This window comes from Coccinella septempunctata, chromosome 6, assembly GCF_907165205.1.
Source record: "Coccinella septempunctata chromosome 6, icCocSept1.1, whole genome shotgun sequence".
NCBI lineage: Eukaryota > Metazoa > Arthropoda > Insecta > Coleoptera > Coccinellidae > Coccinella > Coccinella septempunctata.
In genome coordinates, this window is record NC_058194.1 from 5,110,924 (window position 1) to 5,138,634 (window position 27,711).

The 27,711-nt window shown below is 37.5% G+C and overlaps 1 protein-coding gene across 1 annotated transcript; it reads right to left on the reverse strand.

Moving 5' to 3' along the window:
• On the reverse strand, positions 1–24,511 carry LOC123314915. The gene is made up of 2 exons (XM_044900376.1): positions 24,361–24,511; positions 1–651 (listed from the first exon to the last, which is right to left on the reverse strand). The coding sequence occupies exons 1-2, from the start codon at positions 24,415–24,417 to the stop codon at positions 64–66; spliced, it is 645 nt and encodes a 214-aa protein (XP_044756311.1). The 5' UTR covers positions 24,418–24,511; the 3' UTR covers positions 1–63.
• Positions 24,512–27,711: the final 3,200 nt, after the last annotated feature.

Below are 27,711 nucleotides of genomic sequence, written 5' to 3' on the forward strand. Positions count from 1 at the left end.
TTGAATGGAAAGAATAACAATTTATTGCAAATATTCAGTCTAACATGCTTAAGCACAGAAAACTTACAGTTTTTGGCAGACAGGGGCCACTTCAAGAATCGTAGTTGTTAACGCATTATAAGATTCAGAGTTTCTCCTACATGCAATAATTTCTTTCTTGAAGTAAACAAGGAATTTTATGAGGTTAACAAAATTTTTGTGTAAGTGTTTGAATACGGACATCATTTCTCTGATATTTTTAGGGCTGAAATTGTACATGTCGATCTTGCATAGAAGTGGAATTGGGCATGCGGGTGTTGGATACGTAGGAAACATAGAATGGAACAGTGGGATCACAATTCTCTCAGCTTTCTCTTGCTGAAGTTTGAAGCAGAAACCATCTGATTGGTACTTATCAGTTGATAGTTTGAGAATACTCCTCAGACCCCGAATACAATTTTTGGAGTCTTCTGATGTTAATCTCCCTTCAATGGTGATCAATTTCTGGTCACAGTTTTGGTAGATGGGCCCCAAAACCTCGGATTCAAGACCCATAATATCTCTTTGAAGAAACCAAATTTCGTTCACTATCAAACGCACCAAGGGCAGAGTTCCAGCAGCTGCGTTCATCCAAGGAGTCAAAAATATTTCCAAGTCATTTTTGAAGGAAGCCTATGGAGTGAAAAAATCAGATAAATTATGTAGAAAAGAAGCGTTTTTCAGGAAAATGAATGAGGGTCGTATCATAAAATATCGTTGAGAGGAATGAAAACAGGTTGTTCCACTTGAAATTATATAATTATAATAATTATAATATAATTATATAATTATATAAGTAAGGTTTTATTGGATTTTTCAAGATAAAACTGTAGGATACGCAGATAAACTCTTGGACCTCATTCTATTGCTGAGGAAGTTTTTCCGTACAATAGAGAGAGAGAAAAAGTTTATTTTATGGCCATCGACCTAGGTCCTTCAGCCCTTCGTACAATATAATTTTCCTATTGGAATAACCACTTAAAGGTGCCTACTGTTTCAATAGTATCTCGAAGAGCTAGTATATATCTTCTAAGTGAATGACCTAAACAGAAATAGTCAACCTAGAATATTCTTAGTTCTGATGCAGCAGTAATGACCTCTCCATATACAAGAAACATATACTTGCCGAGTTTGAAAATTTTGAACAAAGAATATCTACCAGCGGTGAGATAATATTCAGAACAGCGCAATAATATCGCTTCTATATTCTTCAAAACCGGGGGAATCAGAAAAAATATCTGACCTAATGAAATCATGCAGTTCAAGAAGCTTTTTCATAAACTTCATTAACGGACGTAGTTAATGAGTTTAGAAAAATTATACTAATAATAATATACTAATTTTCTTTTCTTATCTTCGCCCCGGAATCCAGATATATCTCTAGTGACGAAAATATCTTCTTCTATTTCTAATGCAATCATGCTTTGACTCATAAACAGAGGAATAGAGAGTGATATGTTTCTACCAACAAGATTAAAAGAAGAATTATCCTCAAAGTTGATAAAAAAATCTCTTTTTATACTCTGGCTTGAGCATTAGAGGTTTACAAGCGCCAGAACAATAGTGCTTCATGAATTCATGAGAACCATTATTAAATCATCCAAAATCTTCCCCGTTTCTAGATGTAAATAAACAACTAAGAAATAATTCTAGTTACAAAAACTGACAATAGGCGACGCACCGTATTGTAATCTAGACGAAGGAAATGTACCTTGTTGAAATGAGAAAATGCATTGGAGAAATGTCGGGTATTTTGTCTAGGATAAATTCCCATATTACAGCTAATATGGGGTTTATTTGCATCGAGATTTTTTGCAGAAAAACATTTTCTCTCTCATAACCTGATATGAAATTCGTTCAAAAAATCTCCATACTTGAAGAGCCAAAAATTTCTAGAAAGGGAACCGAAATTCCGGTGAATTATGAAAAGCTTAAGAATTTTACATCGAAAAAATCAAAACTGCGAACTGTAACATGCTCACAATTATTTTTTCCTAAAGTTCAAATAACTCGAAAACTGTTCCTTTGATATCCACCAAAATCAGCTGAAAAGGAGGTGCTGATAAATTTCTGAGAATTTTTTCGAAATGTAAGGGATCGCTCACATAAGGTAAGCGCCTAATGAGCTCGACGAAAGCGGGCTCTTAACAAGTGTAACACTCTCTTGATAAATCATATCCCCTGAAATTGCTGAAAGAACTGACTTGAGAGGAGATATTTCATTGGTGCTTGTAATGGCGAGGTTTTGTTTTCAGCAGATGGCAGAATTAATCAAAGTAAAACATTTCACCAATTACCTGTATACGTTTAAAATAACGTTAACGTTAATGTTAAGTGATCCCTTGATCTCGTTTCACTTTCATTACACAGGAATCCACCTAAATTCAAAAGTAACATACTTCAATTCATTTCCGATGAAAAATCCGCCTTTTGTTTTGATTTCAATGCAAGTAAATAAAATGATGACATTAGGCAATTTTTTGAGAAACATAATCATCTTTGCAAACATCCGTAAAAAACGGATAATATAGAAATTCGGGAATTTTTAGAAAATGTAGGACAAGTGTGATGGCTGAAAGAATCTCCTAATAAACAAACGGCAGACAAGCACAATCCAAATAATCAAGAAAAATATTGAATTGCTTTAGCCGATACGTACTTGATGAAAGTCCATAACTGAATTTCAAACCATAGATGTCTTATTAATTCAAGTTCAAATCAGACCTTTAGATATAGTTCTCCATAACATTGTGTGTAGTGGTTTCAGTATGACATATGTTTCCTATCACAGTGGCATCAGTGGCAGGTGGCAGAACATAAACTGTCTTGGTTAAACAACTTATATTTGTGGAAAACATAAATATGATTATGTTTTTAGTTCAAGGAAAATATTTGCTGGAAACTGTTCTCGCAGATAGGCAAAGATAGATAGACATGAGTGATACGAAAATTGTTCACTGCATTAGGTTCTTGAGAATGGGGATTCCTTGGTGAACAGAATTGATGCTGTCTGATTTGTATTAGTCAGAAGCCACAGACGAACATCTCTTCATGAAAAATAATCTTCCAATTGAAATAATAGAAACCTTTGGGAATGGCGCAGTGTCATGCTTTAGTTTGGCTAACTTCCACTACCCTAGCAATGGGTTTTGTGTGCCTATTTTTGGTTCATCCTAGAATATTTTGAGAATATTTTTCTCGATATCTGCTATTGTAGATGTTTTTGGCTTTTCCAACAACTTTACATTCTTTCAAACGAGTTATTTCTACACTTTTGCACCAAATTAATGAAAATTCACAGAAATGGACGAACCCAGGTGATCAGTAACATATCTGTTATGTTTTCTCGGGAGATCGAATGGGGAACTTTGTTATGTGTTATTTTTCTGTAACCATTACGTGTCTGATACGATATTTGGGATGTACCTGTGCTGTATTTAAATTATATCCACATTTTGTAAATTTCATGTACCCGCTTCAAGATATCCATGTTCTTTATATGCCATGTATCATTTTGAGATCATCGACAGAGCATGAGACCATAAGCGTTTTAACTACCGTCGAGGGCGCTGTAAAACGTAAACAAATATGGAGGATTGTGAGAAATGCTATTGATACTGCTGTCGTTTCAATATTTATTATCATTTAGACGTTTTGTCAGTTGAATAGTGGATTACTGAAAGTGAAGTGCAGATATTTAAAGTTTGATAAGTTATTTGTGTGTCATAGTGATTTTCCAGTGAAATGGTGAATTACTGAAAAGAAAGTGCTATGGATATAGAACTATAGGTCAATAAATCATTTCTCGTATATTCATAGCAGTCCTATAAAACATAATAGGCTATGGTTTTATTATATCCAGCATATAAAAATTATATTTGAATAAATAATGTCCTGTTTGATGTAAATTTTGATATAGGTTATTTTCTCACGTGGTGCATGCACCTCATATGTAGAAATAAATGAATAAATCATATACCTATATTGAAAATTTTTTCTTCAGAAAGATATGAAATATGCATATAGTATTCTTATCATTTTCATAATGCATAACATGGACAAAATTCTTCTAAAAACTTTTTGACCTAAGCCAAAAGATTAATGAACTGTTGATTATTCTTTTTATGGAATGCAGGAAACTGCAAAGACCAGAAAGACATGTCCTAATCTTTCTTGGAGAACAATAATCATGAACCCAGCAGTTTGCATGATGTATTTTATTCTTTCTAGTTCTATTAACGTATGCACTAATTTTGTAATCTGAAATGTATGAAAATATATAGTTTTTGAACATTAGTTCATTCGTTCACATACCTCACCGAACTGATGTGAGATGTTTTTGAATTTTATTTTCAGAAATGATTGATAAACACACTATTTGAAAAATCAAAATTCGAGTTCATTATTATTGCAATAGTTTATATTAATTTCCATAATTTTTCATCTTTTTGTTGAAGGCGTTTTTAATAACAAATGAAACATAATAAACATAACATATGAAGGTAATATATATAGATCTCCCATGAAACAAATATTTGCATGATCCATGTTTGAACTATTTATGCTCCTTTCAGAAAGGATATGTGTTCCTTGTTTGAGGCGGACATAGCATAGCATAGCTGCTACATAAGCGTTCTGTATTTGTACTCTTAGTGTGATATATCGGTTATAAAACAAGGAGCGCGGGATACATTTCTGCTTCATAACTGTTATGAGATATGGTCACCTGGGAATGGATATGCTGGATATGCTAAATGAAAAATACGGTTCACAAAGTCATCTATCAAAGACTCAATACATGATAAACTTGGTATTGAGTAGTCCTATAAGGATCAACAACATATGGAGTTAGAAAAAGTGCATAAATACCAATATCTGGGAAATCAAATCGGTATTAGGAGAGATAAGACCCATGAAATCCAACGAAGAATAGGTTTGTCGTGGGTGGCGTTCGTAGACTCAGACATGTACATAAAACGAATGTCCCAGTATGTCCAATAGGAGGGTCCTCAAACAATGTATCTTGCTTGTTCTCACGTATCGAGCTGAGACATTTACTTTGACTGAAACGAGAGTAAAAAGGCAAATCCTGGGAGCTACTGTCAGGGAAAGAATACAAAACCGAACCATAAGGAACCGAACTGGCGTAAAAGATTGCAGCTACAGTTAAACTGGGAGCGGCATGTGGCTGGAATGAGCGATGGAAGGTAGCCTTTGAAAGCATAGGAAGACCTCCACCTTTTTTTGTTTGTTTCATTTCAGTGTTGAGTGAGAACTAGACCAGAGCAGACGCGCCGTGAAAGAGAAAGTGGAAAAGAAAGTCGAAGTGAAAGTGTATACAAGCAAAGCTACCAAATTTTTGATTCCGTCTGTGAAGTTTGTGTAGGTTCTGGTATGTGTTATTGGAATTTTAATTCGTTAAAATTGACAAAGTTGGTGTTCATATGTCAGAGTCGAGGTCTAGATCGTTGGTTCTGCAGAAAGCATCAGGTGAGCTTATTTTTCGTATCTGTTTCCTGATTTTTCTCATAGCGTAAAAAATTTTTGATGAGTTATTTTGTTTTTATGCAGGATATATATTTTTTTTTTGTCTTGAAAAATTTTATTTCAAATTGCTTTGAGTAGTACAGTAATTATAAATTAGATTTCAAAATGTCTGACATTCGGAGTGCAATTCTGTAATGGAAGAAGATGCGTAAGAAATCGCTAATGTCGTGTCCGAACACGATATTTTGAGAGAGGAGGAAGAGAGAGGTAGAGAAGAAAATCTACGCGGTAGTGAGGTATCTACCGATGGATGCAGATATCCCGACGATCCTTGACGACCTCAAGGATCAGGAGATCGTCGATGCTGAGGACCTCAAATATAACAGAGGCCTTATTGCTGGTTAAAACCCAGAATAAGGGTATCTTCGTGGAAAGAAGGCTCTACAACATGAACTGTGTTGTTGAACCTAAGAGAAGGACGACCGAGCCTGAACAATGTTATCGCTGTCAGCGATATGGACATGCCCAAAGTAAGTGCACCAGTCCATGGAGGTGCGTGAATTGCTTGGCAAATCACAGCACTAAGAAGTACACGCTCACCAGGGAGAACGAGGAGCGAAATGCTTCTTGTTCTCTCTGTAGAGAGCAAGGACATCCAGCCAGCTACAAGGGATGTAGCGAATGGAAATTGGTCACTAAAAAAAACAAGAGATCGCCAAGCTCGAACCAAACCAGCTCGACGCCAACACAAAATACTCCGAAGCCAGGCCAAAACTCTTCGGAAGTGAAGAAACACCAGGAAACTGCAACCAGAGCAGTCAAAGAGACGAAGAAACCAGAGAAAAAGACGGAAAAGGCAAAAACCGTCAGAAGAGCCGAAACCAGGAAGGGAATTCCTGGAATCACTGAGGAACTGAATAAGTTCACGAAAAACTTCCTGAGCACGATGATGCAGAATCTGGAGAAAGAGATTGAGAAGAAAATACAGCAAATTATTAATAATATTCAATAGCTGATACTACGATAAAGAACAATCTCATAGTTGTCTCTTGGAACGTCAAAGGATTGGGAGCCCGCACACCATAATTCGAAGAACTGATTGAAGGGAAGAAACCGGATGTCATAGCTCTTCAAGAAACAAGACTTAACCCCGACGTTCGGATAGCATTTCCCAATTACGATATCTACAGAAATCATAGACCTAACAGCACAGGTGGCGTTGCTATACTGGCAAGAAGGAATATCGATCACCATTTCGACCAAATATTCAATTGTCAAGAAGTAGAAGTAATATCGATTGTGAATATCAATCGAGGACGAGTGAAGATTATTTCGACTTATAAATCACAGGATAAAAACATGCTGGAGGAGGATCAGAAAATGCTACTAGAAGGAAGACACCCAAAAATCATAATTGGTGATCTTAACTGCAAATCGTAGGAATTGCACAGTAGGGTGGAAAATTTCACCGGGAAAAGACTGAAAATTCATGCTGAAAAACTTAATGCAGTTGTGGAAGGACCTGATATATCGACCTACAAACCAAGAGTAAATGGACTACCCGATGTACTGGACATTGTCCTAATGGAAGACATCACTGAAGAAATCAGCATTGATACAATAGAAGATGGAACTTCAGACCACAATCCCATAGAATTCATAGTGGGACATGGCCCGAGAATCGAAGAAGAGACACAAACCAAAGATCGCACAGACTGGGAGAATTATAAGAATTTACTTCAGGAGAAAATCACGGAAATTGCCCAAATAAACACCCGGGATGAATTGGATGAAGCAGTTGAAAAATTGGAAAGTCAAATAAAAGAAGCCTATGAAGAAAGCACCAAGAGAATAAGGAAACCAATTCCGAAACATTCACATGGAGATACGCCAAGGGATATAAAGGAACTTTTAAAAAAGAACAGAAGACTCAGGAAAACCTACAGAATAACAAAAAGAGAAGAAGATAAGAAGAAACTGAATAAGCATAGTCAGATATTGAAAATAGATCACTCGGCTTGGAAAATGCAAAAACGCTTATGACGAGAACGGACAATTATACCTCCACTGCATGGGGCAAACGGAATGGTATATACGATACGTGAAAAAGCCGAAGCACTTGCCGACTCAATTGAGAGAGAAGCCAGAATTAACTTCAGAAATGATGATGACAATGAAGATCTAGAAGAAGAAGTGTAGGCAAACGAAAATTTGATGATAGAACCACCCAAAACCGAAATCATTCCAAAACCGCCTTCACCAACAGAGATCAAAAAGATCATAATGAAATTGAAAAACAGGAAAGCGCCCCTCAAAATTATAGACCAAGCAGTCTACTATCAGCACTAGGAAAAACCGTCGAGAGGGTTATCGCTAAGAGGCTGAATGAGGATGTTGAAGATAATTCCACCCGAACCATTTGTATTTCGACGGGAACATTCGACTGAACTCCTATTGCTACGGCCTCTAAAATATGTCACCGAAGGAATGCAGACCAAACAGGCCACAGGATTAGTTCTGATATCCATCAGAACTAGAGAACTAGAGAGATCTTTTGATAGAGTATGGCACGAAGGCCTAATCTACAAGATGAAAAAAGTAGGATATTCGACCAAGCTGTGCAAGTATATAAGGAACTATCTGAGGAATAGAAACTTTTATGTGAATATAGATGGAGCAACCTCCCAAACCAGACAATTGGAAGCGGGAGTGCCTCAAGGATCGGTAATTGGACCTCTGCTTCACGTAATATACGTTCATGATATCCCGAAGAATGCTAGGAATATGCTCACCTAGTACGCAGACTCGTACGCAGATGACACAGGAATAGCGTTCAGACATCGACGACCAGAGATCATACACCAGAGACTGCAGGAAACCATAGATGAATTACTCAAATGGTGCATCAAATGGAAAATCCAAATCAATGGAAGAAAGACTCAAGCACTATTACTGCAGAAGAGAATATTGAGGATGGAAGAAAACATTGAAGTTGATGGAGAAGAGGTTGAATGGAAAAATGAGTAAACTTTATCCACTCATAGCCAGAAGAAGTCATATGAATAAGAACATCAAGTTGACGATGATTAAAACTATTGCGCGACCACAACTCACAAATGGATCGGCGGCATGGGGCTTCGCAGCCGAGACTCATATCAAGAGAATATGGGCCACTGCGAATAAACTCCTCAGAATGGCAATGGATGTACCCTGGTTTGTTAGGAACAAACAAATCTACAAGGACTTGGAATGGGAACCAGTTACAGAATATATGAAGAGAAAAGAAAAGGATATTCGACAAAGCCAAACAACATCCAAATGAGGAACTACAAAGATTCGTCGACTACGATCCAACAGAAAAAGCTAGAAGGTCAAGAACCTACCACCGAAGACCGAGGGATCAGTTAAGGATTTAAATGTAAGCAAAGAAGAGCTTAACCTATAAAAGATATAGGCAGCATACAACAACGTGAGAGTCCAGAAGCCATGAGAGTCAGCTGGTTAATAGGCAAAAAGCCCGGAACCTATTCCAACAAGCAGCGGAATTTTCCAAGGAGATTCGCAGAGCCCTCTATGATTCTGCATGGCCCTGAATCATTTGTCTCATAGATTGAATTCTACGGAGTACGGATTTTCCATCAAGAGCGGCAGTAGAACTATGATGAAACTGAATCATCTCCTTCACGTGGACGATTTGAAACTCTTCGCATCTACCAAAAAACAAATGCAACTGATGCTGAAAATGGTGGAAGGATTCTCGGAAGACATCAAAATGAAGTTTGGACTAGAAAAATGGTCGACTGCTGAACATAACGAGAGGAAGAATAGAAAATGGTACCTTCAAACTCAAGACAGGTGCGGAAATTGAAGAATTAGAGGAAGGAGACACATACAAGTATCTGGGCATAAAACAGGCAGAAAAAATCAATTAGAGCCAGATGAACAAAGATCTAGCGAAGGAGTTCACCCGAAGATTGAGAAGGCTAATGAGAACTGGCACTAACAGAATTGGCACCAAAACACCAACTTCTAAGTTCGAAAAAAGTTCCTTATTACAATTATCACCCGGATGCTGTATTGTAAAATGACCATCCTAAGCTTTATTGGGATCGCGCGGTTCTCACAGACCGGAAAATAACCCACAATAAACCAGACCTCACATTGCTCAATTAGGACGAGGATAGAGCACTATTCATCGACTTGGCGATTCCGAATAATAACAATCTTCTGGATAGGCATACTGAAAAACTTTCAAAATATAGAGATCTCGAGGAACAAACCAGGAGACAGTGGAAGCTGAAAGACATCAGGGACGTCCCTATTGTCATTTTATCTACATCTACTGATACCGAAGAAACTACTAGAGAACTCAAGGGAACTTCAGTTGGACGAAAATATCTATAGAGTCATGCAGAAGGTTGTTGGAAACGGCAAGAACTGTACGCAAGTACATAGGGAATGCAGAGGAACACCGTCTGCTTCGACAGGAAGTGCGGGTGGATCAGGAACCCAACCGACAGCAGAAAGCCGAGGAGCGGCCCGAACCCGATCACCACCATGAGCCCGAAAACTTGGAAAGGGCTCCAACAGAGCTTAAATCTTTTGATATCTTAGATATCTGGGATAAGTGAATTTTCCTCTGGAGAGGAGTGTTGAAGCCGCAAAGCTAAAGTCATGTTTATTGATCCTGTTTGACAAGCCGCATGGTTACAGATTTATTAGAACAACCTATTTTTATCATCCAAATACTTTTTAAGACTATATTATATCTTACGAACCATTAGCGATTCAACAACTTTTTTTTAAATTTAATCTACTCATTACTTTAGCAGAATCAGGCAAGTGATTTTAGAGCTTGATACGCTGATAAAAGGAAGATTTTTCAAACTTGGTGTTCCTATGAAGAGGCAGAGATACAGTTTCGGTATTTCTAGTAGAATGACAATAAAAATTATACAACTTAACAAAGATCGATTTGTTGTCTCTCACATATAAAAAACATTTATAAGATCTAGAAGGCACAGTCATAATACTGTTAGCAACAAATAGTGGTTTAAAATGTTCACGAGGACCAACTCGAAAAATCATTCTCATGAGACGTTTCTGGGATATAAAAACTCTATCAAAAATCTAAGGAATTTTCCCAGACGATGATATTATAGGCAATATGGGTATATCACAAGCTGTAATACATGTTTATAACTAATTCAAGGGGGAAATAATCTCTTATTTGCTGAATAGAAACGATGTACATGATCCTTTCATTCCAAATTACTATCAACAAATGAACCTAAGAATTTAACAGAGTTTTTGAACTTTAATTCATTGCCCAAGAAACGAATGGAAATGGGCTGTTTTAAATAGTTTTTCATTTCAAAGATTATTAGTTCAGTATTAGGGGTGTTCACAATGAGAGTATCTCTATCTCTATCTCTATCGACTAAGAGGTCGCAACACCTTATAAGCTCAGCAAAGCTGCGAGCGGAGAGCGCCACCGACGCATCATCCACAAAAATGACAAGCCATTCAACAATGTATTCAGGCAAATCATTTATGTTGAGGATAAAAAGTAAAAGCCCCAGAACAGAACCTTGAGCAAGAACCAAGTCGTTCAAGAATACGCGAGAAACTGAGTTTCGGACTTTAACAGACATAGTTCGGTTCTAAATGAAAATTTGAATCCATTTCAGAAATATCCCCTTTAACTCGTCCATCGAAAGATATTTGTAAACGCTACTGACAACATTTTAATTGCATATGGAATCCAGAAAGATATAGCAATCAAAAAGTGCAATTCAGGTGTACGGCGTTTGTAAGGGCGATGACGTAGAAAGTGGCAATGTCGACCGCACTAACGGAACTCGGACCATTTCATAGACAATGAGTTTGAAAGAAGTTATTTCAAAATACCTTCAACTCCATATACTTGGATTTGTGTGTATAATAAATACGTCACGATAAGTGCTACAGATATTTTATCGGGTAAGATGAGTTTATGGATAACAATGAAATTGTTTAAAATTATTGCACAGCACGGCCCAATTTTATTATTGCTAAACATTGCGCGCTAGTGTAAAGTGACATGTAGCGATACAGAAGTGACCCTGGTACTTGCGCATTGGGTACATATTATAATAATAGCAGAGCAATAATTTCAAGATATTCTTATCCAAATTTGATATTCTGTGATTCAGTGCATCTCTAATGGTACAAAAAGAATTTGCTAATATACAACCTTGTTGCCCTTTGTAGATAAAATAAACATATTTTTCGAATTTGGATTTCGTATTTCATCAAGGTGATTTTGAATAAATGCTGAAATAAATTTAAAACTACCATAACAGTTATATATTTGAATTGAGATTTGGTTGAACATTCAGACAATATGGGAAAAATTTCTATTGAATATTGTGGATGAAAAATTTCACTATGTTCAGGAAAACTAAAAGCTACAATGGAAGTGAAATAGGCCAGAAAATATCTGCATACCATTCAGTTGCGAAAACTGTTAAAATCTACAAAATTTATTTCTTTTTGTAAAAAACCGGTTTTTCGGTATATCAGTCCATGGCTATCTTCGATAGGTTGTCCGATAGCATATTTAGATATTCCGTGAGTCAAAACGTTGGTTTTTCTTCTATGGAGTCTAGTAGTCGATAAGTGACAGGCTACTGAGCTTGGCTTCGAATGTATAGAACATGCTGACGACATTATAATAATGATAATAAATGTCTGGCCTGCCTGGCAGCTATCAAGTAGATGGCCTGCCGGGTAGCCATCGTAACGACGTAGACGGTGCAGCCAGCCACGCCTGCTGTCCGCAGTCCCATTCCTTTATCCTCTCTTTTTCACATCCTTTATGGGGGTGCTATTTCTGCTCCCATTTCTCTACCCCTCACCCAAACCGAGAAAGGGGAGGACAAACCCATGGAAATGGTGATTACGAGAAGCCTCGGAAACAAGTCGCTGTCTGGGGATCGTCAGGGCATGTCTGGAGCCGGCGCTGGACATGACAGCATCCGGGACGTCGGTGGCAGGATGTTGAGGAAGCGGGCTCCTGCTGCAAAAGAAGCTACAGCTCCAAAGCGACAACAGCAACCAACGAGTCCAATTCAATTGCCGACTCGAACCGCTGAAGGTGCTGCGCAGGATATTCAGCCAGTGCTCACCCAAGCGGGGTTAGTTAGAAAGCGCATGAAGTGGACAACGTCCATGAATGAAACTATTGTGCGCACATATAACTCCATCACGGGACTAGGGCAGAACACGAACAACTATAGGAAAAGGCTCCATGAGGAATTCTGCAACGCCTACCCAAATCTCAATGTCACTGAACAACGGCTGGCAGACCAGTACCGCGTTATTCTGAGAAACGAACTAATACCAATGGCCAGAATCGACGCAATTAAACTTTAGCGTCCGCCTACAATAGAGAATAACACCAACACCTCTGATGAAATTCACATGCCTGGGCAACAACAGGCAGAAGAAACTGATACTTAAAGTCCATCTTGCAACGCAAGTGAGCCTGAACACCAGGACGATAGGCAAGAGCTCCACCGACAAGTTGACTCTGACATGAGGAGATACTTTGCCGAACTGGAAGGAACATATCCTCTTCATCGAGTAGCACCTCCACGACTCAATACATCCAAGAAACTGTCACTTATAATCGACATCTTGAATAAGGACGTTTTACCTGAATACCTACAGAACGGAAGTTCATTGGAATATCTGCATCTAGTTTTTCACTGTGCAGCGCTCACGACAGCGAAAACCATAGGGGCAAAAATACGCCGAACGAACAACGATGGTCCAAAATTACACAAATTACACGCGCCAGCATGGCAGAAACGTCTTCAACACAGAAAAGAGAGACTAAGAAGAGACATTGGACGACTGACGGAGTACTTGAACGGGAATCGGGGAAGAAAGGTTGTGAAAGATACCAAAGAGATCATGGATAGAAACAGGACACACACAGAACGAGAGACGGAGAATGCTACAGCTCACCATTGCCTCGACACTCTGAAGCAAAAATTAAGTCTGTATGCAGAACGCCTGAGGAGATATAAAAGCAATTATAGCCGAAAAAGAGACAATAATTCATTCGAAAAGTCGGAAGGATCTTTCTACCGGTCACTCACATCGTCGGATGGAGAAAATGGAAGCCAAAGGAAGCCATTGAACAATTCTGGACCGAACAATTATCAACGAAACCTCAGTTCAATGGAGATACCGGATGGATTGAAGATGAAAAATCTGAAGCTATAAAATATGAGCCGATGCAGCATGACATGTTCTCAATTGAAGAAGTAAAATCAGCTATCAGAGGACTGCACAACTGGAAAGCCCCTGGGCCTGATGGATTACAGAACTTCTGGATCAAGAAACTTCTGATCATGCATGACAAATTGACCTCCGCAATAAATGGTGTCATTGAAAATCCTGAAAGAATGCCAGTATTCCTTACACATCGCACAACATACCTGTTACCTGAAGACCAAAGGAATACAGAAGACCCATCCAAGTACCGACCAATCACATGTCTTCCAACGATGTACAAATTAATCACATCGTGCATTTCAAACCGAATTCACAACCATTGCGAAAGGAATAACATCATCGCCATGCAACAGAAAGGATGCACCAAAAACATCCGAGGGTGCAAAGAACAACTAATAATAGATTCAGTTATCTGCAATCAAGCGTTCTCCAAGCGAAGGAATCTTTACGATGCGTACATAGACTACAAAAAAGCATTCGATTCTATACCTCACGCATGGCTCTTGACGATCTTGAAGATTTACAATATTGTTAAGTTCCTGAAAAACGCCATGTCAACCTGGCGTACTAGTCTTCAAATGAAAGCAGCAGATTGCTCCATTACAACAGGACCTATTCCAATGAGATGCGGAATTTTCCAAGGAGACTCGCTGAGCCGTCTGTGGTTCTGCATGGCCCTAAATCCCTTGTTTCATAGATTGAATTCCACGGACTACGGATTTTCCATCAAGAGCGGCAGTAGAACTATGATGAAACTGAATCATCTCCTTCACATGGACGATTTGAAACTCTTCGCATCTAACAAAAAACAAATGCAACAGATGCTGAAGATGGTGGAAGGATTCTCGGAAGACATCAAAATGAAGTTTGGATTAGAAAAATGTCGATTGCTGAACATAACGAGGGGCAAAATAGAAGATGGTACATTCAAACTCAAGGAAGGTGCAGAACTTGAAGCATTGAAGGAAGGAGACACATACAAGTATCTAGGCATAAAACAGGCAAGAAGAATCAATCAGACCCAGATGAAGAAAGAATTAACGGAGGAGTTCACCCGAAGATTGAGAAGGATAATGAGAACTGGTCTCAACAGCAAGAATCTCATAAAAGCGATTAACACCTACCCTTGCTCGGCGTTGAGCTAATCATTTGGTATAATCTCTTGGACCACCACCGATTTAACAGCTTTACAGAGAAAAATAAGGACGATGCTGACTAAACACAATAAACATCACCCCAAAAGCTCAATAGAACGGACAGAGCTGCCACGGCATCTTGGGGGTAGAGGAATTGTTGATTTGTCCAACCGTATGTCCCAGGAAATTGAAGGACTTCGAAACTATTCCTTGAGCAAGGCGGCTTCGTCAGAACTCCATCGAGTAGTTTGTGTTGCTGATACTTCTACACCGTTAAAGCTACACCAGGATCACTTGGAAACCGTCGAACACTCTGTAGAAAGTAGAATGTAGAAACTGATTGGCAAACCTTTGCATGGGAGGTACCAGAATGAGGTCAACCATGATTACGTCGACATATCTGTGTCGAACTACTGGTTGACTTCCGGAAGGTTGTTTCCTGAGACAGAGGGCTTCATGCTCGCCATCCAGGATCAGGTGATTCCAACAAGAAATTACATGAAAAACATCGCCAAGGATGCCTCATTTGCGGACGATAGCTGTCGTTATGGCTGTGCGACACATGAAACTATCCAGCACATAACCGGGGGATGTCAGAAGTTCGCGGGCGCGGAGTACAAAAATAGACATGATGCTGTTGCCAAGATTCTTCACCAAGAATTGGCACTAAAACACTAACTTCTAACTTCGAAAAAGGTTCCGTATTACAATTACCATCCAGAAGCTGTGCTGGAAAACGAACATCACAATCTCAACTGGGATCGCACTGTTCTCACAAACCGAAAAATAACCCACAATAGACCAGACCTCATATTGCTCAATAAGAATGAGAACACAGCACTATTCATCGACGTGGCAATTCCAAATAATAACAATCTTCTAGATAGACACACTGAAAAAAATTCAAAATACAGAGATCTCGAGAAACAAACCAGAAGACAGTGGAAGCTGAAAGATATAAAGACCATCCCTATTGTCATTTCATCTACAGGCCTGATACCGAAGAAACTACTAGAGCACTTGAGAAAACTTCAGTTGGACGAAAATATTTATAAAGTCATGCAGAAGGCGGTACTGCTCGGAACGGCGAGAACTGTACGCAAGTACATGGGGAATGCAGAGAAACACCGTCTGCTCCGACAGGAAGTGCGGGCGGAGCAGGAATCCAACCTTCAACAGTGAGCCGAGGAGCGACCCGGACCCGACCACCACCACGAGCCCGAAAACCTGGAAAGGGCTCCAACAGAGCTTAATCCTTTTGATATCTGAGATATCTGGGATAAGTGAATTTTCCTCTGGAAAGGAGTGTGAAAGTCGCAAGGCTAAAGTCATAATAAGAAAGATATCAGGACCATTCCTAATGTCATTTCATCTACAGGCCTGATACCGAAGAAACTACTGGAGAACTTGAGGAAACTTCAGTTGGACGAAAACATCTTCAGAGTCATGAAGAAGGCGGTAATGCTCGAAACGGCGAGGACTGTACGCAAGTACATGGGGAATGCTGAGGAACACCATCTACGCCGACAGGAAGTGCGGGTGAAGCAGGAATCTAACCTAGAGCAGGGAGCCGAGGAGCGACCCGGACCCGACCACCACCACGAGCCCGAAAACCTGGAAAGGGCTCCAACAGAGCTCAATCCTTTTGATATCTGAGATATCTGGGATAAGTGAATTTTCCTCTGGAGAGGAGTGTGAAAGCCGCAAGGCTAAAGTCATAATAATAATAAGTTATTTATTCAACAGGTAAATACCCAGTTACAGAAAATAACTTAACCTAGCATAATAAGAGAATTCAAGCTACATTGCTAATAACGAAAAAGAAGAAAAACAAAATTGAACAATATTATACCGAGACTAGAAATATGCAAATGAGAAATCAACCAATATTGTAAACTAAAAAAAATAGCATGGAAATAACGAACAAAAAAAAAGAAGAAAACAACCGCCAAGCGCGAAAAATAATTATACACAAATAAACACCTTAAAGACTTAATTCAACCTCAATACATATCTGCTAATAACAGACGCCAATGTGTCAAAATGAATGTCACAATCTCTCGCAATCGAGTTAAAATAGACTCAATGAACCAAATGGGGGACTGTATTAAGGAATTGGTCCTCGGGGTCTGCAGATGGAATAACTCCACAGCACGAGATGCTGCTCTTGGAACGCGGAAAGTCAATGCAGTCAATAGAGGCGGACAGTCAATATCGTTGTGCAGTAGTTTGTAAAGAAATTTAAGACCCCCGATCTCTCTCCTACCCTTTTGTGAAACAACATTGAATCGATTCAACAATATAGAATGGTCGAGTCCTCTTGGTGCATGAACTTTATCCTCTTTCCATGCCAAGAATTTCAGGAATCTCCTCTGTACCGCCTCAAGATGGTGTTCATGGCAATAATATATAGAACGCTAAATTATGCTGGCATACTCCAACTTGCTACGAATAAAGGAACCGAAGAGAATCATCAATGTTGAAGTATTACTAAAAAACTTGCTATTGCGTGCGATGAATCCATATGTTCTCGAGGCAGACGAAATGAGTTGGGAGATATGCAGGATGAACGAAAACTTCTGATCAAAGATCACACCAAGATCCTTCACCCTATCAACTCGAGAAAGGACCTGGATCCCGACGACATTATCATACTTCAGAATATCTACTTTCCTTGTGAAGCTAACAACACTACACTTTGGAACATTCAAACTCAAACGATTGACAAGATTATTAAGTTCGAGCTGGAGTCGAACACAGTCATCTACTGAACGAATTACGAAATACAACTTCAAGTCGTCCGCAAACATCAGATGCGGCAAGCCAAGGACATCCATCAGGTCATTCACGAATAGAATAAATAAAAGTGGCCCTAGATTGGACCCCTGAGGTATCCCAGAAGTGGGTATAAAGTCAGATGATCTTATACCCTCAAGCTGAACGAACTGACGACGATCAACCAAGTATGAACGAAACAGCTTGACAAGGCTCTCCGAGAAACTGAACCTGTTCCGCAATTTCCATAACAGAAGCTCATGTGCGACCCTGTCAAAGGCCTTGTGAAAGTCTGTATATATTGCATCAACCTGACTAGCAGAATCAAGAACCTCGCAAATATACTGGGAAAATACAGTCAAATTGCTCGTGCAAAATCTCCCAACCATGAATCCATGCTGCTCAATCTTAATATGGTTCCTTATAGCTGGATATATATTGTTGTAGACAATAATTTCAAATAGCTTGGAGAAGTTTGATAAAATTGAGATTGGTCTGTAGTTACCAACAATTGTCCTAATACGAGGAAAATTCGTGAGTACTTTTTTCGATTATTGGTGACATCCACCAAAAACAAAATGTTTTGATTTAGTTGGTTAAGTTGTGTATTACCATTGTTGTTTTTACCTTATTGTTTTTTACCCGAGATGGGATATTGTAACGAACATATATAATGTTTTATGGGAGAGTTGAATGTCATCTCCCTGTTACTCATTGTGAATTGTGGAACGTACCGGGAGGCGATTCTGTTTACCCATGTCGTTTTAACACATGAACCACTTGAAGATTAATGAAAATTAATACGAGATACTTAGACCATTATTTCAATAAAATTGACGATATTCAATCCGATGAAATACGAGGTGAGTGGCAGATCGTCTCTAGGTCCTTTTTATCTGTTTCTGGTTTTATTTTGACATTCCAGCCTTGAGAAAGAATCACAACCGATTCGAAACGTTGGCGATGTATTAAAAGGATAATGAATAAAAATTGTTCATCATTTTCCTGAAGTTACGTGTGAATTATTAACTTCTAGACAACCTAACATATATTCCTCATTTAAGGTAGGAGTATACGACAAAAACTTTAAAACTGCAATGAATCCGGACTTGTGGCCAAATGGTTGTTATATAAGCCGTTTTTTTCATCATCGCCTGAAAATAAATCCAATACACCGCTAATCAGTCCACATATTTTGCTACTAAACGTAAATACTTTTAATTTTGACAAAGTTGATCATTTCTCAACTGAATTCAATTGTTACAGCAGTTTGCATTTTTTGTGTATAACAGAAATAGGTGTCAGGCTAGATATGTTACGAAATATTGTAATTCCCGGATTTAACTTGGGATCCCAATATTGTAGACAAAATAAACTAAAGGGAGGTGTTGCCATTTGGGTGAGGCAACAAGTTGACTTTGCTGAAATTGATTTGAGCGAATATTGCATAGAACAGGATTTCGAAATATGTGCCGTCTCATACGAGATCGAAAAACGTAAATACATTATTGTTAATTGTTATAGATCTCCTTCTGGAAATGTGGATGTATTTTTTGATCAAATGAAACTTGTAATTGAGTACATATTCAGGCCGGGCGTACACTTCATAGTTTGTGGAGATTTTAATTTTGATTTGTACAGTAACTCGAATTTTAATGTACTGTGTTCTCTGATGTGTTGTCTTAATATTGAGCCAATGGTGAGATGGCCCACAAGAGTTACTAATAATAGTTGCACCATTATAAATCAGATATTTGCAGGCGGCCCGCATACTTGCTTTGTTTTTGATAATGAATTATCAGATCATCGTGCAGTCTTACTTGAGCCTACAGGTGACGCCCAGAATAAAAAGCAGTCAATCAGTGAAGTGAAAAGATTGTTTTCCGAAGCAAATATAAATAATTTTCGGGAAACATTGAAGAAAGAAAATTGGACGGGGGTCTATCATGTTGATTGTTTTGATGAGGCCTTTAACGAATTTTATAATATCTTACTTTATGATTTTGACTTATGTTTTCCAAAGCAAAGATACTACGTCGAACAAAACGACAAAGGATGGATAAATTCAGACATCAAAGAGTCTGGTGCCCTTTTAAGGCGGTTGTTCGATTTGAAGAGGGTTGATATTTCTTTGACGGATGTTTATAATAAAGCAAAAAAAGATCATGTAAAATTAATCAAGGATACCAAAAGAAGATACTACAAGAATAAAATAGCGAATAGTGAAAACAATTCTGAAGCCTTATGAAATGTTGTATCCGAGATAACGAATAAAAGAAATGAAAGTAAAAATATAACTGTCACTAGAGGGGGTGAGTTAATTAGTCAACCTCAGGCTATCGTTGATAATTTCAATTCTTATTTTATAGAAAGTTCAAAACTGCTTGTGTCACATATTGACGCATCTGATGACTCAATTGTGACACCCATAAATGATATCAAATGTCACTCTATGTTCCTGCGGCCTTTTAGCGAAAGTGAACTTTTTAATACACTGATAACGAAAATTAATAGTAGAAAATCTTCTGGTACGGACGGAATACCGGCCTTTGTAATAAAAGAAGTCCTACACATAATCATAAAACCAATAACTCACCTCGTGAATATGTCATTCGAATATGGTGTTTTTCCTTCAAAATGGAAATTGGGAAAAGTTACTCCTATTCAAAAAAATAAAAAAATAAACACTATTGAAAGTTTCAGACCTGTCACCGTACCACAAACTTTGTCAAAGATTTTTGAATATGCTTTTTTAAAACGAATGTTAGACTTCATAAACAAGCATCACGTTATAAATTCCTCACAACACAGTTTTATGTGACCTAAGCAGGGCTTTCGACTGTGTTAATCATCAGAAATTACTGAATATTTTGGAATCTTACGGTATTAGGGGTAAACCCTATAACTGGTTGAAGACTTTCCTTGAGAATCGAAGCCAGTGTGTTGTTATGAGGTTTGAGGTGGATGGTTCGATATCATTGGTTACGTCGAAGGGAGAGTCGGTGTGTATGGGTGTACCTCAGGGGTCCATATTGGGGCCGATTCTCTTTTTATTATATATCAATAGATTTGGAGCCAGTATACTCCACGATTTCGTTGCGTATGCGGACGATATATCCTTTTTAAAGTCTTCAACAAATGTGTTTTTTTTGAAGGAAGAAATTGAGAAATTACTGCACGCCGGTTGCAAGTTTTTCAACAACCACGATCTATATTTCAATACCAAGAAGACCCAAGTAATTCGTTTTCATAACTATAAACAGCCGTCTGTTGGGTTACGACTGGATTTCGGTGATACACTCTTGTCCAAATGTACGGTCAAGTTTCTTGGAGTTGAATTTGATGAAATCGTCAACTGGGTGTCGCACTGTGGGGGCCTGGCTTCGAAGTTGCGCTCTTTCTATTACATGTTCGGGAACTTGAAGGCGGTACTAGATGTTGGCCAGCTTGTGAGTATCTATTATGCACAAGTAGAATCTCGTCTTAGATATGGAATCTGCTTGTGGGGCATCTCAACCAGAGCAAAAGATGTATTTGTTGCACAGAAGGCAATTTTGAGGTGCATTTTTAACATCCCTAGGAGAGAAACCTGCAGACTGGCTTTCAGGTCCGGCAATGTTTTGACGCTTGCCAGTCTATATATCTTTGAAGTTGCATGTTATATTTATTGCAACTCAGGCTCTTTCAAACGTAATGAAGAGATTCATAACATGAATACACGACGAAAAGGATTAATTCATACCCAGGTTGCAAAATACAAGGTTGCTCAAAATGCTCCTAACTATATGGGACCGCGTATTTTCAATCATTTATCTGAGGATATTAGGTCAAGTTTAACGCTTAAGATGTTTAAGAGACATCTTAAAGCATTTTTGTTACAAAAATGTTTTTATACTGTTCAGGATTTTTTCGACTGTCCTGTACCTACAGTAATATAATTTTTTATATTCTGTACTTCTATATTTCAATTTTAAGAGTTTTTGACTTTCCTGACACAATGTAATCATTGTCTTGTGGCAAATAAAGATTTTGAATTTTTTTTTTTTTTGAATTATGCTTCACCTCTTCAATGGATTCTTCCCGGGACATTGCCGCCTCAGGGAGCACCTAATAAGATGATATCTAACAGAAGACGGAGAGTATAAATTCTGTGGATAGGAGGAGAAAACTGCGGAGCACCTGGTGAGGGAATGATGTTTCGGCCAAGAAACTTGCAGAAGTGAGGAAGTTATCTCCTTGAAGCAATGCCTGATACTGGAGATTCTTAGAACTTTACAACTGGAGGACGAACTGTAGACTCCGTAGCGAGAACAGCTCTGCGAGGGGACACAATAAATCTTAAGGTCCCCCTTAAATCTTCCATCTACGATGGTTCACTTTTCAATGTACCTTGCCTGTAGAATGTACAATTGAAAATTGCAGAATATCTTAAACCTTACAACAAGATATAAATCAATTGTCATTGCTTCTGAAGTAGTGCAGTAGTAGAAAAATTATGTCGAAGGAATTATCAAATTTCATATAACACAAGGTGTATTGAAAAGAATCATAGGTTAAAAGGGAGCAATAAATTTTTTTCAGTGAGTCTTTGACTTGTATAAATATTCCAACAGTAGATTCTTGAGGTAAAAAAAACACTGTTTGCCTATACCATATTCTTTTCGATTAGGCCCTGATAAATAGATATAGCCATTTTGAGTTTTCATAATGAGTTATGACACCCCTGGACAAACAAAATTCTCTTCAGAATAACAAGCTAAATCTATGACACTACTCATCTGTGGATCTTCAAAACAGATTTGTATTCAGCCAAAGAATTTTTCAAATTTCACAGTTGCTTTTTAATTTTTGATTATCAACTTACTCGAAAACGGCGAATTAAGTTTAATTTGCACGGGTAGAGTTTCTCGCCTCGAATATACGATAATCGAACATGATATAAAACATCAGGTATGTAAATAAATAGCATGCGAATATGGCATAGGATTTCCCGACCAAAAACAGGAAAGAAAATATCCCCGTGTAAATGACAAGAAAATATGAAGAATACTTCTACTTTACAAATCGTTCAAATATTCATAAGATCTTCGAATTTTCAGTATTTTTATGGTCATAATGAGAAGACTTGAAGATGTGGGTGACATCTTGTATTCGAAAAAAAAAAATCATCAAAAAAATGAAAAACTATGTTCCGAAATCAATTTCATTCGATAAAAAACCGTTTGTGAGATAACATAACTAAAAATAAATTTTTTTATGGTTTTTCAACAGCCTATATCTATTAAACCTAGCCGATTTGAAGAAAATGGTAAGGAAAAAAAGAGTTTTTTTTATCTCAAGAATCTACTGATAAAATAGTTGTACGAGTCAAAGACTCACCCTGTATACTAGCAGTGTATTCATTCCGACTGCAACTACTAGTACTGTCATAGTCCTCTGAACCAAGAACCTGAATGAGTATAATATTCTCTTTAACAATTTTTAAAATTTTACCTACAACATTTATAATTAATAATTATTCTCATTGTTTTTTCAAGCATTACGGCTTAACTTGAATAATAATCCTGCAAATCAGCTCAGATACAATATCGAAACAGTGCGATTATCCACAGTATAAAACAAAAAAGCATTCGGAAAAATGGAGTAAGCACGAATCTACGAACGAAAATAATAAAAACCTGTTGAATGTTGAATTTGAATATGATAAATTTCAAAGAATGAAATTTTCAATATCTGAAATGTTGATAACATCAACATTGTTGATAACCAGAATTATGAAATTCTCTTATTCTGATGGCTTTATATACTTATTTTGTGGGCTTTCTTTGAAATATCAGAAATGTAGAAAGATAGGGAGAAATGAATCCGAAACCTGACCACAATTTACTGCATTTGTTAAGACTAATCAATGAACAAAAACAGAAAGAGTAGTATTCTATATTTTCCATAAGAAATATTCTGATGAAGGGGTACAGAAAGTATTAATCATTCAAAGAAGAAAGCTACTGTTAAAATTTATGTTCAAGACCAATATTCCCCTTGTATTCGTTCACCGAAATCAGCAAAAGATTTTTTCGTCAGGGAAAAATTTCATCCACTGCAATTAGAGGAGAATAATTCCTTAAAGGGATATTTTTCAGCGAGTTATGATTTTACTGAATATGATCAAGACCTCAGATCAATTTGAAAAAAGCCATATCATTTATTTCTTCTATCTTGTTTCCTCTCCTCTTTTTTTTTCAGACATAATGTCGAAATGAAGGGAGGAAAATAACTTTTTATTTCGATGATGCTCCTCATTGTAGAAAGCTTATTCTTCAAACGATTTCAACATCACTACACTTCTCTCGGAAGAACAAAGTTACTGCTGTATTCCTTATTCTAATAATGACTCGATATCGATTTAGATACTGAATAGTTGGATGAATAATAAACATGAATTTTTTTGCAGTAAGTTGAAAATACCTGGCGACATCTTTTTGAGTTAGCACACGAGATTGCACATATTTAAAATATTTTTTCAATATGTCAAAAAGAAAGGTTACCTTACACAATGAGAGTGAGTGCATGAAAATGAAAGATGGCACATAAAAAAAAAAACAGAAAATGATATATTTTTTTTTAATGATATTCTTCAATTTTGAATAACTTTTCTCACCTGGGATAAGGACATAAGAGCAAAAACAGTTAATGCGTTCAATATGCTTCTGGACATCTCTAAGAATTAGTAGTTTGCCCTAGATAAGTGCGATGAATGTTTTCCAAACCACACATGGACAAACAATCTTTTATACTCACTATTAATGGGAGCATTTAATCGAAGTGTAGAACATAATTCACATCATTAACGAATCAATCACAGATAAAATGAAAATTGTGATTGTTTTCAGCACGATATACTGCTAGTTTCGCAAGTGAATATGAATGAAGTAATTATTGTGAGTGACGAGCCTTCTACAGATTACATTCGAATTAGTTTTCCATCAACATATGATACTTCATCTGAGACGATTTGAGAAGCTTGTTTAATACTGACAAGTCGATTAAAAGACGATATAATTCATAATAATATAATAAGCATAGCTTCTCAAAACAGAAAAACGGAAAATCGAGGTTTCTGTTGAGCAAAAATTCGAATACAAGATTAGTTTCACTCATACACTCATACCATAATCTCTGTTTTTCTAAAATTAAATATTGATATATTTTTTGTCGATTAAGTTTCTAAAGATAAGTTGGATAGGGTTGCGGCTAAGGGATGGAAAAAATATTCAATTTTATTTCCCAAAAATAAATGCAATCAGAAATGACATGTTTTTCATCATCTTGATGTTAAGTTATTGGTTGAGAAACTACTCATTGATAGAAGAAGAAGGTAATTGAAAAGCAATTGGTGGGTTTCAGTGTCTTCATTTTGAGTGGTTGATTAATATTGAAGAAATATTAATTTTATTCCAGACTTATGCCCCATCCTGTAGATATAGTCTGATTTATTTTTATACAACAATGTATAAAAGTTTCGTTTTCAATGCGATATAAAGGCTTGTTTTTGGAGAAAGAATATACTACACTTCTTTGTTTTTGCCCAGCTTTTGAATAATAGTTTCATTCTTCTTCGGTGTCTCTCTGTAAATACCGATAACAAATTTATCACAACACAAAACATCAACGTCAATACGAATCAAAATTTTAAATTCACTGAAACACATCTACAATTTTGATTTTAAGTGAAAATGTACTAATTTTTCCTTTCTTTATTTCACCATTCTTCCTTCTACTGTCACATGATCTTGTGACAGGATCGAAGTTTGTTTCGATTTGCTACTACTCCAATTATTCAACATTTAAAGAAATTTAGAATCCACTCAGATTGTCAAAATTTACGAAATGAATCGAAGAAAACTGATAAACACGTGCACCCCTTTCTCTTATTCTACGACACTGACCTAATTCAATTCATAATATGGGAACAGCGATGCGGATGCGATTCTTATATCCCTACTCCGAGGCTCGGCTGGCCGACCTACGCGTATTCAAGAAGCTTCGAAATCACCGTGCCCTTAAAAATTCACTAGGAATTACGAATTTTTATGGTCAAAAAATCACTAAACTACTCTTATACGGTCGGAATACCCTTTTTCAAAAATAACTATTAACTATTCATTTAATAATAAAAAAATCTAACTATAATTAGGGATATATTATATTTTCATTGACTAAAACTACTCTTAAAAGGTGCGAATACGCTCTTTTCTAAAATAGACATAATATTTAATGATTAACTATTCATTTGATGATATAATATCTTAGAATAGACAATGAGGAAATCTAGAAATATGACAACTAAACGACCAAACCATAGCAAGGTAGGCCCAACTCGTGCTGGCCGACCGTGTATGTATCTAGCAGCGACGTAATACGATGTTCAACTTGGTGATAACTGCGTGCGACGTAGGTGCTGTATAGTACAATAACTTGAAGCGTTTCGCTAGGCTACTGCCGGCTGGCCGACCTAGCGTGTAGCGTGTTTATCGTAAGGAAAGAGAACTTCGAAATAAACTAACTCAGGGCGACAGGGGCGTCACGTTGATCGAAATAAGTTGTCGTACGTATTACTAGGGAATTAATCGAGAATTTAATATCGAAATTAATCATTTGGAATAAGTTTCGAAGAATAAAATAATTATAATTATTTTCCATTTCTCGATTATTTTTGGGTCGGCCCGGCCAACCCTGCATATCCGGACGAGCCGTCATTGAAAAGGTCTCTTTTATGAATGTTCCATTGCTCAAGGAAAAGGAAGAGGCACCCTGGCGATAGAGGTTGATTCCTGAAAATGATTATAATTGAAATATACTAATTTCGTAACCACCGAGTGGAAGAGGGGAAAATCAGATGAGTCTGAGGTTTGGGAAATCTCTATCTCTTCGCGAGTGCTGCATCTCTATGTCCGCGAAAAATGCCAAACGAAAGCCGAATAACTATGTGCAGCAAATACTCTCGACTGGGCAGCCAGATCGGAAAAACTAAAAAAAAGCCTCAGACAATTTCTGATTTTTGGCGTTCACCAAACTTAAATGTAAACAAATCCACGTCAGTTGACATGACTGACAGAAGTGAGGTTAGCATCGATCAGAGACAGGGATAGATATGATCGATTCAATTCATCGATAGCAAAAAATTATGTTTTTGGCCAGGTATTTATGAAACATATTTCATTATGTTTGTTTGATTACAAGGCGAATCGGCCCGAAAACGTAGATCCCCTGACCTGCTGGGTTCTAGAAATCCTGAGCTAGATGAAAATTTATAATGATGCTACCATGACACCGAAACACGAGTCGTGGTTGAATAACTCATGTTACTGAAAATCATGTTATTCAGTTTCAGTTTTTTTGGAGTTCGTTTTCAAATTCTGTTCCGTATTGAAAGGTGTAAAATGGTTTTTCTACAAGCGTGCGCGTTCAACCTTTTTCCCGCACGCATTCCAAGTTGCAAAGAGTCACTTTCCCAAAACGTGCGGGAAAAACGCCTGCTATTTCTTTCCCGCACGCATTTGCGTTTGTAGCGTTTGTAGCGTTTGTAGCGCGTTTGTAGCGCTTGTAGAAAAAATATTGTTCCTAACTCTTGCGTAAAGTGTCTTGCCCGCACTCAACTGCTTACCCGAACTCTGCTCCGCATCGTTCGGGCAACGGCAGTTTCATGCGGGCAAGTATCACTTTCCGCACTTGATAGGAAAATAACTATTAACAGATTCTTGAATATTCTGTGACTTCGAGAGTATTCAAAAATAATCGAATTGACTGAAATAGATTCCGTCATTTCACGATGCCTCGAACACACCAGCACATTCTTTATAAATAAAAAAGATGTTATCAAATTGCTTCGCATCTTTTTCATCTCTATTTCGGGCAGTGCAGGTGTATATTCGAGACATCGTGATTTCACAAAAATTTTTTCAGTCAGAGCACGAAATAATGAATAATTTCGGGTTTTCCAAAAACACAC